The following is a 15,618-nucleotide window of genomic DNA, read 5'->3' as shown; positions in this document are numbered from 1 at the left end:
TGGTACTTACTGTAACTTGCTCCATCCGCTAGCGTGTAGGCCGTATTGCCTCGATCGCTCACAGTCACCTCCAGTTGGTACGTTCCTGGACCACCGAACTCGTCCGCGTTGAAGTACCTCGAGTACACGCCATCGCCTTTAGTGATGTCCGGATCACCAGCGCCGGTGTCAAGTAGCAAGAAACGCTCAGTACCTTGTACCACTGGTTCACGGAACCGCTCGCAGATGCGCTCCAGCTTCGTGACGGTGACTTCGACCTGTGCCGACACCACCGGGAGATCACCCTTCTTAACCTCGGCGTACACCACGATAGGGCCACCGGCCTTGCCACGTTGAACCCAGGCTCGAGCTGCGATGACGGGAGCGTACTTTGAGCGAGGTGTCGCAATCACCTGCACGTAGTGAGGCTGCGGATTGCCCTGGAACCGTTCGATCGAGTAATTCCAGATGCCAGTTTCGTTGATCGTGGAAAGCAGCGATAGCTGCCGTACGGAGGCGCGTGCGTCACTCATGGAGGAGTAAACGATGCCGTTTGGGTTCGTAAGGCGCACGTTCGAGACGAGCGGGTTTTCGGAGTTGTGCACGTAGATGAAGAACTCGGCCGGTGGACCCATGAACGGGTCTAGCATGAAGTTGCCCGTTACCGTACGGCTGCTGCGCTGAGAGTTCGTTTCACCTACCGAATCGACTAGCACGCGCCGGAAAATCTCCACCGGGAACTCGTTCCGGTTACCTTCGTAGTACAGCTTACCGATGTTGAAGAGCGCGTTCGACAGCTCGAAGTACGTGGTGACCAGCGACTTTTCCGAGTTATCACGACACTCGAACACGGAGTACGCGCTGCCACCGGTTTCGTGCGCTAGTGCGTCCAGTGGACGGCGTGGTTCCACCACCGGGTAGTTGATGGTCGCGATCCGGATCTTAGAAGCTCGGGCCGAGCGTGCTAGCGATTCGTGCTCAATGTCCATCCCGGGTGCGATCACCAGAATGATCGAACTGGCCGGTCCATGGTGGCGTGTCTGCTCGTTCAGCATGTGGATCGCATCCGAGATGCCACAGCTCAGACAAGTTGGTCGATTCAGATCGCTCGAGGTATACGGGATAAAGGACGCAATCCGGTCCTTATTCTTCTCGATCTGCAGTGAGGTGATCGGCAACGTGTCGTATGTCGCCGTGTCATTGGCCAACGCAATCCCAATCTCCGTCTTGGTTGCTGGCAGATCGTACACGATCCACTTCCGGATGGCACGCCGCAGGAAGCTCCAGGTTTCGCGTTCGCGCATCACAAACGTTTGTCCGATCACGAGCACGTAACGCGTTAGCTTGCGCGATTTGTAGCTGAACTTTGGCACGGTGTTGATGATCACCGACGGGTTGAACTCCATCTGGTTCTGGGGCGCAAAGTCCGTGTGCTTCAGGATCACATCGTAGGTACTCCGCCGGTCACACATCTGATTATGTTTTGTAGGTGCGTACCGGTTGTGCGTGCCCTCATCACAGAACATGGTAACGCTCTTGGATTCGGCGGCAAACATGATGCTAGTGCGCGCGTTTGGATCCAGCACGCGGCTGATGTTGTACGGCACTGGCACCGGTGAGGATGGGCTTCCACAGAGTCCTTCATCGTTGACGGGAGCGTCCGAGCAGCCCGTCAGCTTGACCTTATGCTCATCGTTGATGTAGCACCGCGGGTACACCGGATCGCGATCGTACCCGATTTCATCGAACACACCGTACCGATATTTGGCCCATTCGCGGATAAACTCCCGCCAGATCGTTTCACGGCCCAGGATCTCCGGATCGATGTAGATCTGCTCACCGGACTCGCCACATCCGGCGTACTGTTGCGTCCAGATCGAGGGTTCCGCCTTGGTGTGTGGCCGGATTGTAACATCCGCCGTTTCGCCACTCGCCGATGTGCGTGTCTGGTTGTACGGGATGCAGGACTGCGGCCAATGGTTCGGCAGGATCACGGACACTTCGCCGAAGTATACGCGACTATCGAGCGCATTAAACAGGTACTGCGAGGCGGATGTCAGCATAATCTGCAGCGAAGAAACAGAATGTGGAACGTATTAGGTACAGGAATTTGGGCAATACATTCGTTGGTAGATCTTGAAACGGTTCCATACATTCCCGCGAGCTAGATGAAACGACTCCCAGCAAAAATCTCCTAACCATCAATTATTATCAGTGAAGACGAACCACACCGCACAACGTTCGCGGCAGAAGGCCCTTCCTTTCTCAGTTCGCATTGCCCGAGGCCAAACGTGAACCACCCCTGTTCGATGACCGACATTCGGCCGCGTCGGAGACCGTGGGTTTCGTGAGTTCTGCTGCTCTGGCAAGAGCTTGAGCAATGGTAATTGTGCGAACATTTCATAATGACCTTCCCGGCACGAAAATGGATTCAAATTCATCGCTTTTTCGCTTTCATTTGCCAGTGGCCAGCTCCACCATCATCATCATCATCATCATCATCATCGTCATCGCAAGCACCGTCGGTGGCATGGGAAAGAGGCAAAATGAAAATAAAAACCTAGTCACGTGTGATCGATCGAAGTACGCGCGTTCGTCCCGGGGCGGATGAAATGGGTTTCTCTAATGGCCGATCCATTAGAGCGTCGCACATGCGTCCACGGGCCCAGTGTCGCAGTGTACGCCTCTGCGCACGTCTGTGACCGGAATGGAAAGTGAGGTCACGCATTTCGGTCGACTTTCGATCGATTCGGGCGTGATGATCCCATCCCAGCCGGCTAAGGACGCGTGGACGTCAAAGCCGATTCTCGCGGGCGTCCCTCGGAGAGGCTGCGTGTACGCCACGCCGAACCTTGCGCAAGCGTATCTCGAATCTTAATTATTCATGCGCCCCTCCGATGGCGAGGATGCGCGCCAAGGGAAAAGAAAAATCAAACACACAACGCAACCCAGCGACAGGTGGCCTTTTGGACGTGGCCGTGGCTGGGGCTTTGGTTTTTTTGGATTGTTTTTTGGGGGCATGTTTGGCGTTTCGCACTTTCTCACATGGCCCACGGGTTTGCTTGGTTGTTCGATCTGCTCGTTCGAGGGAAGATTTTGCGCCACGCACCAACACCGCGATCTGTTTGCGTGGCACATTCGATACGCCCCGTCCAGGTGGCGCACGCGGGCTTAATGGGCATTAAATTTACCTTTGTTTCTCTTTCTTGCCCATTCGGATGGGGTTTAATTTCGGGCGCAATCCCGCGTGATCATGCGAGCCCCGTGCTGCTGCATCTGCACGGATGCAGCTGCATTTGCCGCCGGTTCGTCGGAAACCCTAAGCCTTTGCCGCCTTGGGGAGACAACAATTTGACAGCCGCATCTGCCCGATTGTGGTGGGTCTCGGTAAAACGCAACCGTCTAGCGACGTGCGACCTTTCTAAAGTCCTGATTTTGCTCCCCGGCCCGGTGGCTGGCGTTAAGCTGAAAAGGGCATTCATCATTCGATGGATCGGCACAGCGAAGAAGCGCTCGAATGGCGCAAAACTTGTTTGCGGCTTCGATGCCAAAGCCCGCACTCACGAACTCGCTGTCAAAGGCGAAGATACATTCGAACCGGTACTCCGGTGCGCTGCCGGGAGTGGGCCACTTCGGGCGAGCATCGCAAACGAGACAGTTTCCCAGCCCGTCGAGGCTTAAGCCCTCGTAGCCGCTAGGACTGTCACTTCTGCCGAGGGTCGCGCATTGCGCAAAAAAAAAAGCTTCGTGCGGCTGAAAGCGATGGCTGCGAGGTAAAATTTATTATGCTCAACCCCGATTTGGAATAGGTCTAGCAGGGTGCGCACGAGCAAGGCGCTTTGGGATGGGAAAAAACACCAATCCTGGCCGGCGTCGCGTGTGGATGCTGGAGACGGAGTCGCCGTTAGCGGGACAAATCTCAAGCATCTAGGATCGGCTGGCTTATGCTTATGCTTTCTACTTTTCCCTCTCCAAACCACGGACGAACATCGTGGAGCCCGAAGCGGTGGGAGAGAAAGACCGAAATAAAGGTCTCCCCGAAAGAAAAAAAAACTTAAACGGGGGTTCGTCTCTTGACCACCTGTTGATGTTTTGTGTCCGATGGGATTTTTGTGCGCGCGCACGCAAGATGGTTCGCTCAAGCGATACGATGCGATGGGACGAGTTCTAAGCCACGGCAAAAGTCAAGGTGCACACCGCCAGTAGAACGAACACACAGTGCACAGTGCTTGAACTTTCGAGTGGCGGCCCGAAAAGGGCAAACACGAAGAAAAACAAAAACAAAATTAATAAACGCAGCAGCAGCAGCAGCAGCACCAACCGCCGACCAGCAAACAACGGCTAGCAAACGAATCGAAGAGGGCAACAGAAAAAAAAGGCAGCCCTCAGACGCGATCGGCAGCAACCCACCGATGCCACTGATGGCACGGGCTGTGGAGAAGCGACTCGGTTACGGGTGGTTTATGATGTTGTTTGGTTTTGTTTGACTGGTTTTTTCTTTTTTCATTCTGTTCCTGTATGTTGCCCGATCGCTTATTGTCCGCCGAACAGGTCGTACTACTCGTAAGCGCGCCTGGTAATGCAGGATAGGAAAAGTCGGACTCAATTCGAATCGCGCTGGCCAGACCGAAGCTGGGGTAAAAACAAATGCCACCTCGAGCGATGGTGAGCGGTGACCGGGCAGGTTGCTCAGGGACGCGATGCAAATTGAGCAAAATTCAATCAAGCGCAGCACACACAGCGTCACGTAAATCAGCGGTCGCTGCTGTTGCTTGATTACAAAACCCACTTGCACGTCGATGAAGAACGGCGATAGCCCGTGGTTGAAGGAGTGAACGAACCGAGATTCAATCATTGAATGATTAGGCAGCCTCGGCTCGAAAGATGGTCTCGGCTGGCGCATGATTATGGTGGCTCGGTACGGGTTCGCGCGCAATCGCGGAACCGGTGGAATTCCAACCCAACCGCCAGATGGTCTTCGAATGGGAGAATCGACGTGAAGCATTATAGAAAAAAAGATGAAATGAAAAAATAATAATAATAATACAAAACCCAGCGGGGCCTGTGGAGCTCGCGCACTTCGCGGTTTGGCTCCCTCTGAATGAAGGTAGCTCTGTACGCCGATGTAATGGCAAGAGGCTCGAGTATTTAAACATATTTTCCCCGCGGCTCGGTGAAGCAATGCGAGAAGTGAAATATGAAACAAAACGAAGGAAGACTCGATCGCCGTTCGAACGATCGAGCTGGGATGGTGCAACTTTTGCAGGCAAGTAGAAGAACTGCGCGCCTCTCAGTAGCTTTGCCGCGATGGAGCCCTCGCGAGTTGTGGGCGCTCGAAATGAAGCCTCGCAGGGACGAGAACACACCGACAAACGGCTTAGCGATGGCTGGCGGACCGCGAAGGAGACGAGATTTTTCTCACGCTTTCGTTGGCAGCCGCGAATCGATTCCAATGCACGACACCGAGCCCGGAGGGCTTTTACGGTGACATTTCTGGTTGAATGGTAACGCTACACGGTGGTATTATCGGATTTCGGTCTCCTTTTTTTTGCCGACGAGCTCTTTTGAGATGGATGTGTGTGATTTTTGTTGTTTAGTTTGTTGCGTCGGACCTGGCGGTAAGCTGAGGCTGAACAAAGGAAACAAGAAAGAAATAGAAAAAAAAGAACCCGCACACACACACACGCACACGCACGCACACGCACGCACCCACCTTAAAGTGCATGGGAGTGAAAAGTGAAATTTCCTTCGATTGATTGTTTGATGACGGGACGATATTTTTTGTTTCTCCCACCCTGCTCCCTATGTGTGCCTTCCTTTTTTGGGTTCGTTTTCTGGTCCGATTCTATTTATGCGCAATATTAGACGATCGCTTTATGTTTTTCTCCGTCTCGATCCGATCGATTTTACGGCCGTTCCACGGTTTGTCCGCCGCAGGCTCACGTGCGTGTCCCGGAAACCTGCCACGGCACAGGTAGGCACAGGTCGGACACGCTTGGACGGAGCCCATCAAGCCGACAAAAGGCAATTTTGGTCCTTTCCGATGGCACAATCCGAGGGAACAGCTGTTTACAAATATTTACCTTCTCCCAGCCGAGGGTTTCCCGACTGTGGCACTAGTTTTGCCCTCCCAGACTGAGTGAGTTTATCGGCCGGGCCTTTGGATGGAGGGGAAAAAAAACTGAGCCGTATCAATTTACCGCTCACTGGCTTCATGGACGAAAATCCATTTTTCATGCGAAGCGATGATCGGAAATCGTTTATTGAAACACGTCCTAGACGACGGGGGTTTTACGTTGAGATGAAGTATTTTATTACCACGGGAATGATGCGCGGTTTGCGGCTTGAAACGTTTATGAAATCATCATCAAGACGAGCGGGAAAAAAAGTGTGGTTTAGCTGCACGCTGCTCTGATTCAGCGATCTAGGAATGCCCGGACTCGGAACCGTGGCTCGGCACCGAAAATCCCATGCTACGATGCGCGTTTTATTCCGCATTTCCCAAGAATGCACCGATGGCACTGCAAACGGCGCGGAAGCATGTGCTAAAACGAAACCCCGGTCAATTAGCGCACCGACCCAAAAATGCAACCGAACGCACCATCCCTTGCCACGAATTCCGGGCCGGGATGATACCGCATAATGATCGGGCTCGGGACCAGACCAAGCCTCAAGGGGTTGCGCTGAATTGCGGTGCAAGCTTGCCGTTTGCCGGCGTGATGGGTCACGTTTTTTTTGTTTGGCAAATCCTCGGGCAAATCGTGCCGTGAACCGGTCAGGGTTGGGGCGATAGATTTGTTCGGTTGCGTCTCGGAGTTGGGTGGAAATGTAAAAATTCGGCGGCACAACCACCGATCGGTGGCTAATTGGGATCGAAATTCGCAACCCTGCCGGTCCGGATGATAAACGGATTTCTTCGGAACTATTTGTTGCTGGTTCGAAACAATTCTAATTAGGCGGAATGTCAAGGATTGTCTCGCTGGTTCGATTAATGGTTCGATTCATCGCATCGGTTTCTGCGTCCTGCGTCGGGGAAAACCAATCGTGAGTGGTTCAATTTTTTTGTTTGTAACATACCACCATTTTTTCTCTCTTTCTCTCTCTCTCTCTCTCTCTCTCTCCCCGTGAGTCACTTTGTCGGTCACTCCGGAATGCAAATGATGGCACTAGTTCGCTCCTGCGTGTGCAGATTTCGCAATGCAAACACCCAACGCACCCAACGAGAACGGGGTGGATTTCAGGCGCATGGCAACGACGCGCGTTGTTTGATTTTCCGCGCTAGTTTCTCTGCGAACCTCGGATGGAATTTCCTGTCCTGCCGAGGGCGCGCAGCGCGAAGTGCTCGAAAATGAGTGGCTCTTAAAAACTCGTTAAAAACTTCACACGGGTAAATTATATGCCTGCTCAAACCCGCTTCCACATGACCATGGTAAGGGCCTTTTTTTTCTCCCACCGTTCGAGAGAGCGCCGTCGCGAGAAAACTTTCCTTAACCTTCGCAGAAACTCGTCCCTGGTTGGGCGTGCATGCAATACGCCAAAGGGCCTGTTGTTGGAGGAGCACACGAAATTTTGGATAGAATCCCGCCGGTGCGCGCGGAGAACTTTCGCGTGTTTTCTCGTCCACCCGGCCAGCGCTCCGTTGCATATCGCGCGGTGTATGATTAGCCTCAAAAAACCCGCCAAAACCACGCTCGAACTTAGGCTTCGCAGCCCATCCGGGTGGCGCGAATCCTAGCATTTGCCTGGTCGACTTTATAGCCCCGCTTTCGACACAAACCAGTCGCGAGCGTCTCCGCAAACAACTCCGCGGACTCGCACATTAAACGAGCTTTAATTTACGGCGTCAGCTCCGAGTGCGTGCTCGCGCCGGTCACCTTTAATTTGTTCGATCGATCGTTAAACCGCGGCCCATCCAGTGTCCACTTTCCGGGGTTTCGCCTTCACCGATCGGCCATCGTGCCGTGGGCAGGCATAAAATCACGTGTAATTGACAGTTTTATCGTCTCCGAGGTGACGCTTGCCGAGCGCGATCCCGGAGCTGACCGGGGAATTGATACATTAAGTTTTCGCCGCTCGCACCTTCAGTTTGGATCGCGTCAAGACACTCCGGGCACGCGCTGGAGGGCTAAAATCTTTCGCGCGTCCGTGCGGATGACCCATCGGAAAGGTTTGACCCGCTTGATGGAGCCGGGTCACCCTAAGGGAGCGTCGTATTCCAGCTAGAATGGAATGTTTCCACCCGTGAAACGCACGCGATGGTCCAGGCCGGCATTTAAAGTTAGATTACGAACCATTAAAGCGCAATATTGTCGGTAATCTTGGGTCGCTGCTCTGGCGGCCCTGGAGGGCACCGAAATCGGTCGGTTTTCGTTTCGTCGGCCCCGCATTGGATTGGGTCCGCTTGGGGCCCGCAGCATGGAACAGATCACGCACGCGGTATCTTTTTAAAAAGTTCTCTCCCGCGGGCCCATCCAGCCCATTAGGCTTGACAGCCCCCCGTTGGATTCGAGGATTCGAGGGCGGCGAGAGAAATAAATCCGAAACCGCGCAGATAGGCGGTTTCGGCGTTACTTTCCTACGGGGCCTCTTTCCGTAAGTGGCCGAGCCGGATTCGTTTAGTTTTCTTTTAAATTTAATTAAAAGTGCCCCACTATCGGCACGCCGAGAACGAGCGGCTCGCGAGGTCGCGGCCTCCGGCCATCCGGAACCCAGAACGAACCCAAGAACGGATCGGAGACACCGGTCGGTGAAACGAAGCATGCTAATGTACTGCAGAACGTGACTTCAAATCACGACAATTATTATTATTTCAGTTGTTTATTGCGCCTCCCCCGGGCGTCCTCGAGCGCGTCTTCTGCGTTGCGATGCCAGCATCACGACTCGAGCACCTCGACTCTGGCCCTTTTGCTGGGGTGCTTCCTGCGCGTGAGCCATTCCAGCATTCCGGCCCCCAACTGGTGCCTGTTCGCGCATTTCACCTTTCGTGCGGATCCGCCAATGCAATTAGTGCGATACTATTCATCTTCCCGCGGCAAACGTCTTCTGCGTGACCAGCTTAAGAAAGCGGGCGCCCGCGAGGCACACGAGCAAGCACACAGGATGAGTCTTGAGGCCATGGTCTGATCGTGCAGTAAACCGCAAACATTCAACTGTCAGCACGAAACCGTGTGGCTCTCGACCTTCCGAAATGGCGACTTCCCGGTGGCATCCCGCGCGAAACTGCGCTATATTGGCAATAAAGTTTTCCGAGCCGCCTTTCGTTGGCTTCGAAATAATGTCGCCCGAAATGAGCGCATTCGCCCGGGCACCCGGCCGGGGCTTTTATTTATTCTGGCGCTTGGCCATAAGGACACCAGCAGGATGTGTGTGTGTGTGGCGAATTTTCCGTCGCCACCGTTTTCGGGTGGGTTTATGCCAACGAGGAGGGTGTCCCTTTTTTTTTGTATCTCATCTCGGGCGCCCTTCGCAGGGATGTGGATTATGAGTTATAATCTTTCCGCAGGCATTATAGTGCAAGTTTTGCGGGCATGTTTCCGCCTTTTGGGGTAATTTTTATTCGCCATCCGCCTTAGTTGTTTCGTTTTGTTTCTGCTGTCGTTGTATTTCGGTCGTGCGTGTTTTATGCGGCCCAAAAAAAAGGAGGCAGCCAAAAAAAAAACAGACGACGAGGAGGAAAACGAGCAGCTCGTTAAATTAGGTCGTATGTTTGGCTTTATGTTATGGCCGCCCGGAAAGTGGCCAGTTGCCCGTAATACACTTCGGGCGGGTGGAATGGGCTATCAATCGGGCGCGCAGATAATAAAGCCCACATGTGCCCTCGCACCCGATTGCTTCTAATGTCGTTCGCTCGAGGATCTCACGATGTGCGCCCGATAAACTGAAAAGCCATCGGAAAAGTCTGCCTCTGCCGGCGGGAAGCATCAAAGCGACGTGAAACTAGTCCACCTCGCTGGATGGTTGAGGAGCCATTAAAGGAGTAAAACAAAAAGGATGCATTCATTTCTTATCAATCATCACACCGTTGGCGCAAAACCTGTTGCCTGTTGCCGCCCGAGTGCTCGGTTTTTCGATTTTCTCACCTGAAAGCAGAGCACCGGGTCGCCGAGTGAAGGATGCCAGCCGGGGAAAAGATAAGTTTTATTAGCATGACCGGGCCACAAAAGCCACCCAAAAATCCCACACATGTAAACACACGTTGCTCGGTCGGTCGGGGGCTTCGTGGAAGGTTTGACGGGTGTGGGGACCTCAGACCCAGACCAAACCACAATCGACGTTCGTCAGCCATCACACCGCAGCATTTCCCGACTAACCGCAAGAATGGCAAAGTTTTCATGGGCCAATGAAAGAAAGAAGGAAAAAAAATAAAGGAAAAGATCCTTCCGAAAACAAAGCGCGGGAAAGCGTAGAAAGTCAGTGCTTGGACGGTTGGTGGGAACCTCCCGCAGGATGAGCAAACAATTTTCCCATCCCCCGACGGGTGTTGGTGTGTGTGTGTGTGTGTGTGTCTTTTTCATCTTTCGCTTCCACTGGTAGAAGGTACTTTCCACGGTCCAGCGTTGGCAGCGGGAAAAGCGTCGAGTCCACAACAAAATGTCGACCGAGCTACGGAAAGGCTGGTGATATTGAAATAAGCCCCAAGTATCGAAGCAAGTGTGTGCAACAAACACACACCCGCACGCGCGTGATACTGCGATAAGAGCGGTAAAGGACGGCGAAAGAAGACGCAGGAAGCGAACTCGCAGAGGCGCGCGCGCGCGCTTGGGAATCGCAATCTCGATTTGGCCCCGGGTGAAACATGCTTTCTGCATTTTAAAAGATATCCCACCGTGATTTGGCGCTCCAAAGCCAACGGATGCCTCGCGGGGATGCACGACTTCGGGTGCGAGAAAACTACCCCGATCATCCGGAAAGACGGGGATGCATCTTCCCACTCGCTTCGCGTGTCTCCCATTTCACCCTGGGGCCCTGGTATTGAAATCGTTTGCATAGCGTTTTGCACCGGCGGCGGCGACAGTGAGAGGATGGCTGATTGGACCGTCCGCGTGAGCGCTTATTATGCCGTCGCATCGTTTGCAGTGTTTGCGAAAGGTCACTTGCAGTTGCAGCCTTTCCATGCGAACGTGTCCGCCAAACCCGCGAGGTGCTGTACCGGCTATCAGCGGGCTCGATCGTCGTCCCCGCCATGGGCCATGTGCGATCTTCCCAGCGAACGATCTCGCACGACTCGCGCCCGATCGTGGACGTGGACACCCTAGTTCAAGGGCCGTTCCAGCCGTGCCCTTCCTAGACGCGAACAGGGGGTCGATAATCGTCGTCACCGGGCACGGCCCACTTCCCACCTTCCGGGTGGGACTCGAGCAGAAAATCAATTTCCCAAGAAAGCACCGAAATCATTAGCCGAAGCCGAGAGGCGAAGCGGCGTCCACGTTGGGGACGGTCGCGAACGAGAGCAAAGAAAAATTTGCATCATCATTTTCAATTCACCACACCGTGCGGTCGCTCGGTTGCAGTTGCATTGCGACGTTGCACTCGCGCCTGGGAACTGAAGCGCAGCAACAGCAGCGGGCGGTGTCACAAAATCGCACTGCACCAAGCGCTGATGGGAAGCATAATAGAAGGTGGGAAGAAAACCGGACACGCTTATGGAAAATATGGAAAGCGGGCCAGGCCCGCGAGAGGAGCTAAAGGATTCCACGACGCGCGTATCTTACACGGCCACGTTCCACATCGAGAGGCGTCATTACCGGCGTCGTAATTTACCGCAACTATAGTTTAGTGGCCAGTGTCACTTGCTCCACTTGGCTACGGTGCAGTGTGTGTTTTTCCAATTTATCGAGTGCTTTTTCTCTTGCTCTTGCAATTACGCCTTTTCCCACAACGCAGCCCGATAGCCCGATAGAGCGTGAAGCATTTCTCCACCGTTCTGTTGGTCTGTGATTGACAGCAGCGTGAAAGCGCCGTTCGGTGGACACACGGTGGCTTTTATCCAGATTGATGCACTAAAATAAATGCCTCACCAACGGTACCGTTCGTGGGCAAATGCTGCTCGATAAATCAGCCACCGATCGGAACCAAAATGGCAGAATGATGCTTTCGAACAAATAGTCCACCATCATGCTTCCGCTGGGGCGCATATTTATGCTTCCGGAGTGGAGCTTGGCATCGATGAGCGCAAATAATGCGGTACCACCAAGCGCTTGCTGCTGTGCTGCATGTGAAGCGAACATTGTTTTATTTGTACGTCTTTTCCTCTCGCTCGATGGGACGGGGTTTTCCGATCCGATTATTTGATGCGTCCCATTTCGTGCTGCTTCCCAACATCAAACGGTCAGGTAGGCGTGCGCGTTCGCCCACGGTGATGGAGTGTGCAAATTTTTCTTTAAACCCATAAGCTGATTCCGAACGTGTTTTCGTCCCCATCCGATTGGTGGTGCTGTTTTTCATCGCCTTCAAGGAAACAGCTCGAACCACACACCGCGTTTGATGAAGCCCGTCTGGCGTCGCAAACTTTCCTTTCTATCGTCACTTAGAACACCACTCGCTAACAATCGCAATAAACTCGCCCCAATGGATGCGGACAGCGTTCCTGGCGGGGCCCGGAACCCTGATAAGCACAGTCCGGTCACGTCGTGGGCTGCCATTTTTCGACCATTTTTACCGAGACTGCCCCCACCGTCGAGAGCAAAAGTCAGCAATGGTGCAACGCAACGAGAGCGGCTCCAGGGATGCAGGGTGCATTAGAAATGTGTCTCACCATTTCGATCGCTTCTTAGTTGCAGCCCACCAAGCGTTTGTGTTAAAATTCCACCGTCGTGCCAGCGGCGCTGCTGGACCGCTGAGTGCAATCGAAGTGCCGACGATCGGCGTGACGGCGTGAGAATTGATTGGTATTCCGCTCGAGGCAAGCAACCCTTGCGATGACCAATCGATCGCATGCAGTATGGGCCCCTAAGGGCCAGCCAAAGGTGACGGTGTGGAAAAGTTTTCCATTCGAGCGAGCCGTTTTTTTGGGTGGCCAAAATCGAGCCCCGGAGCTTCTTTCGAGCGAGAATCAGTCGGTTCATAAACCGAAAGCTACTGGCACCCGGTGCCACCTGCCGGGCTGTGTGTAAATATAGCATTTTAACGTTAATTAATTCAATTAAACCGTCGCTATGAATTCTTCGCCAGTCCAGCCGTCCAGTACCGTTGGCTCGACACCGACTTGCTCCCGACGAAACGACCCAACGACAATGCTTCGGTCGGGTCCGGGTCGGCAGAAGATTTGCTGGACCACATTCGTTATGATGTTGCAGTGGAACATTTGGTGTGTTTCTATTCTTGCCACCATCTCGCAGCATCCCAAGAACGCCTCACACCGGGCACCCTTAATCCCGTTTTATGGCCATGTTTGTCTTTGCAGTTCGAGCTGGCTCCATGGGATCTCCGCCAGACGACCCGTGTTGCTGGGTTGTTGAGTGGAGTGAATATGTTTTTATTATGAAGCTGATTTTGAGCATACATGTCCGTGGGGCTTATATGGAGTGTCCCAAGGGCTCCGGGAATCGTTAAGTGAGCGTTTTTTATTCGCCCATTAGCACGGGTTCTAGTTGTGTGCGGTTCGAGCCCCCGGTTCTCTAGCACTGCTTGATTTTTATTGCACTTTTGCTCGATGTCCGGACCCGGAGTGAGTGAAAACACATCGGCAACGATCATAAAAAGTAAAGTCTAATCATAAAAGCAAACATTCTCCACTTCGCGGCCATGCGACATGTATTCTAATTAGTGGCCGCACGTCGCCCCGATGGCCAGGCGCGATTTCTCGTGTGAGCCTGCGAGTGAAGGCGCGAGATCACGCGGTTCTGGTGGTGTTCCATGTCTTCTGCCAACTCTTCACTCGCACACGGTGGCAGTTGTTGGGCCCAAAGATTCGTTGGAGTTTCGTGTTAATTTTTTATGCCTGAACTCATCCAGTTCGTACGCCATGGCACCAGGCTTGCCGGTTCCGATTTCAGGATTCAGGAACTCGGTCGTGCTTCGAGCCATCGTGCGCCAGAGATTGCGCTGGTCGAGCGGGGTTAAGCTGTTTAACCACAAGAAATCGTAGCCACGGGAGGCGACCGAAGCCTGCCAATGAGGCGCGCGATGACCAACTGTGGCGGTGGATCGATCTTGCGGCGGTTGGAACATCCAAAAACTCGATACCACACCGGACTTTGGGCAAGTGCGAGAACCATATGTCGAGCAGCGTCTCGAAAGGAAGCCTCACAAAAAAAAGAGTGTATAATAACGACGCGGTCCACTTCTTGACGAAATTTGATCGAACCCAGTTCGAGCGCAGTTGGGAAATGGGCCGCCACGAGAACCGGCAGCTAAACGATCCCGGACCGGACGAAAACCGAACCGATCAGGTTCCATCAGGCTAGTTTGCTCAATTTTCCTAGCTTCCTTTCTTCGAAGTTCTTCGCGGCTCTCGGTCCGTACCTGGTGTCCGTAGCCGGTGTGCAGCGATCGCAGCGTCGTTTGGGCTTTCGGTGCTCACACGCACCGGTCGCGAGATGATGCAGCATACCACCAGAAGGACCGGCTCCCGTGGCAGGAAACATTCCGACAGCAGCGAGCTCCCGAGCAGGGAAAGAATCGTCTCATATTACCTGCTGAGAGGCGAGGCGGGCTTTTCAGAGGTTCCCATTTTTAATAAATAAAAGAAAACCACGGTCCCGACGGTGCGGTGGAACGGAAACTGATGCCGGCTAATAAGATCCTGTGAATTATGCGCCGCTGCGGAAGCACCATCAGCCTAGCTGGTTTGATGGCGTGAGAAGAAAAAAAAACCAAAACCCATCCGCTTGTAGGAGGAATGGAACAACAAAGAGGGTTCGTTGAGCGAACGGATAGGACCATTACAAGACGCTCCGTAATTCCGAGAGTGATATGTTTCGCGTTCTTTTCTCGTGATTGGGGGCGTACGGTAGCAATTCGCTAAATATATCACCGAGCCACCGAAAACAAACGGGTTGCTTTAGGAAATCTGCCCCCGGGTAGGACCGGGCGAATATTTGTAACCGTCGTCCTGGCATGACAAATTGCCCACGGATGCCTTCAGCGTGACCCGGTGACTGGTGCTGATTTATGCCAACACATCCCAACCCGAGACGCCAGGGCGCTCGATGGATGGGTCACTTTTTGCTGGGCCAAAACGAGCCGTAATTAAAATGTTACACCATCACCAATTCCGGCGATTGCGCGCCGCGACGATCCTGACGAAGCGGACCAAACCGCGGACGCAACCGATGGACCGAAAAGGTTAATGGGCTTGTCCGCGTGGCCCCTGCTGCTGTTGGCTCAGTTTTTGCCTCGACAAATTAGGAACCCCCATCCTTGCGTGTGTCTTTTGCATAACCAGCGACTTTCGACGGCTTCGTCGTTGGGGCGCGTTTTTCACAGAAACAAACCAGCTAAGCTGGCTATTTACTTAGCCCTCCCCAGCGGCGGCGGCGGCTAATCTTGCACCGAGTTGTACCGAGGAATTTACTCTACTGGTGCGCCCCATCCGGGGGTCAGTTCCGTTTGTGCCGGATTCGGTGTATTTGGAGCGCAAGATGGCGCCTGACGCACCTTCGCGCACCACGGGCCGGGCCGACGGATGCGGTTCACACA

The 15,618-nt window shown here is 53.6% G+C and overlaps 1 protein-coding gene across 1 annotated transcript in view; it reads right to left on the bottom strand.

The window, feature by feature from the left end:
• LOC128722028 (calcium-activated chloride channel regulator 1-like) overlaps nt 1-15,618 on the bottom strand; it is a 39,770-nt gene that overhangs the window by 1,992 nt on the left and 22,160 nt on the right. Inside the window, exon 2 of the mRNA XM_053815839.1 lies at nt 11-2,045. Within this exon, the coding sequence (XP_053671814.1) occupies nt 11-2,045 (2,035 nt within the window). The remainder of the gene's footprint in view (nt 1-10; nt 2,046-15,618) is intronic.

Source organism: Anopheles nili, chromosome 2, assembly GCF_943737925.1.
Source record: "Anopheles nili chromosome 2, idAnoNiliSN_F5_01, whole genome shotgun sequence".
Lineage (NCBI taxonomy): Eukaryota > Metazoa > Arthropoda > Insecta > Diptera > Culicidae > Anopheles > Anopheles nili.
Note: the sequence above shows the minus strand (reverse complement) of the source record. Positions and strands in the feature narration are given on the sequence as shown.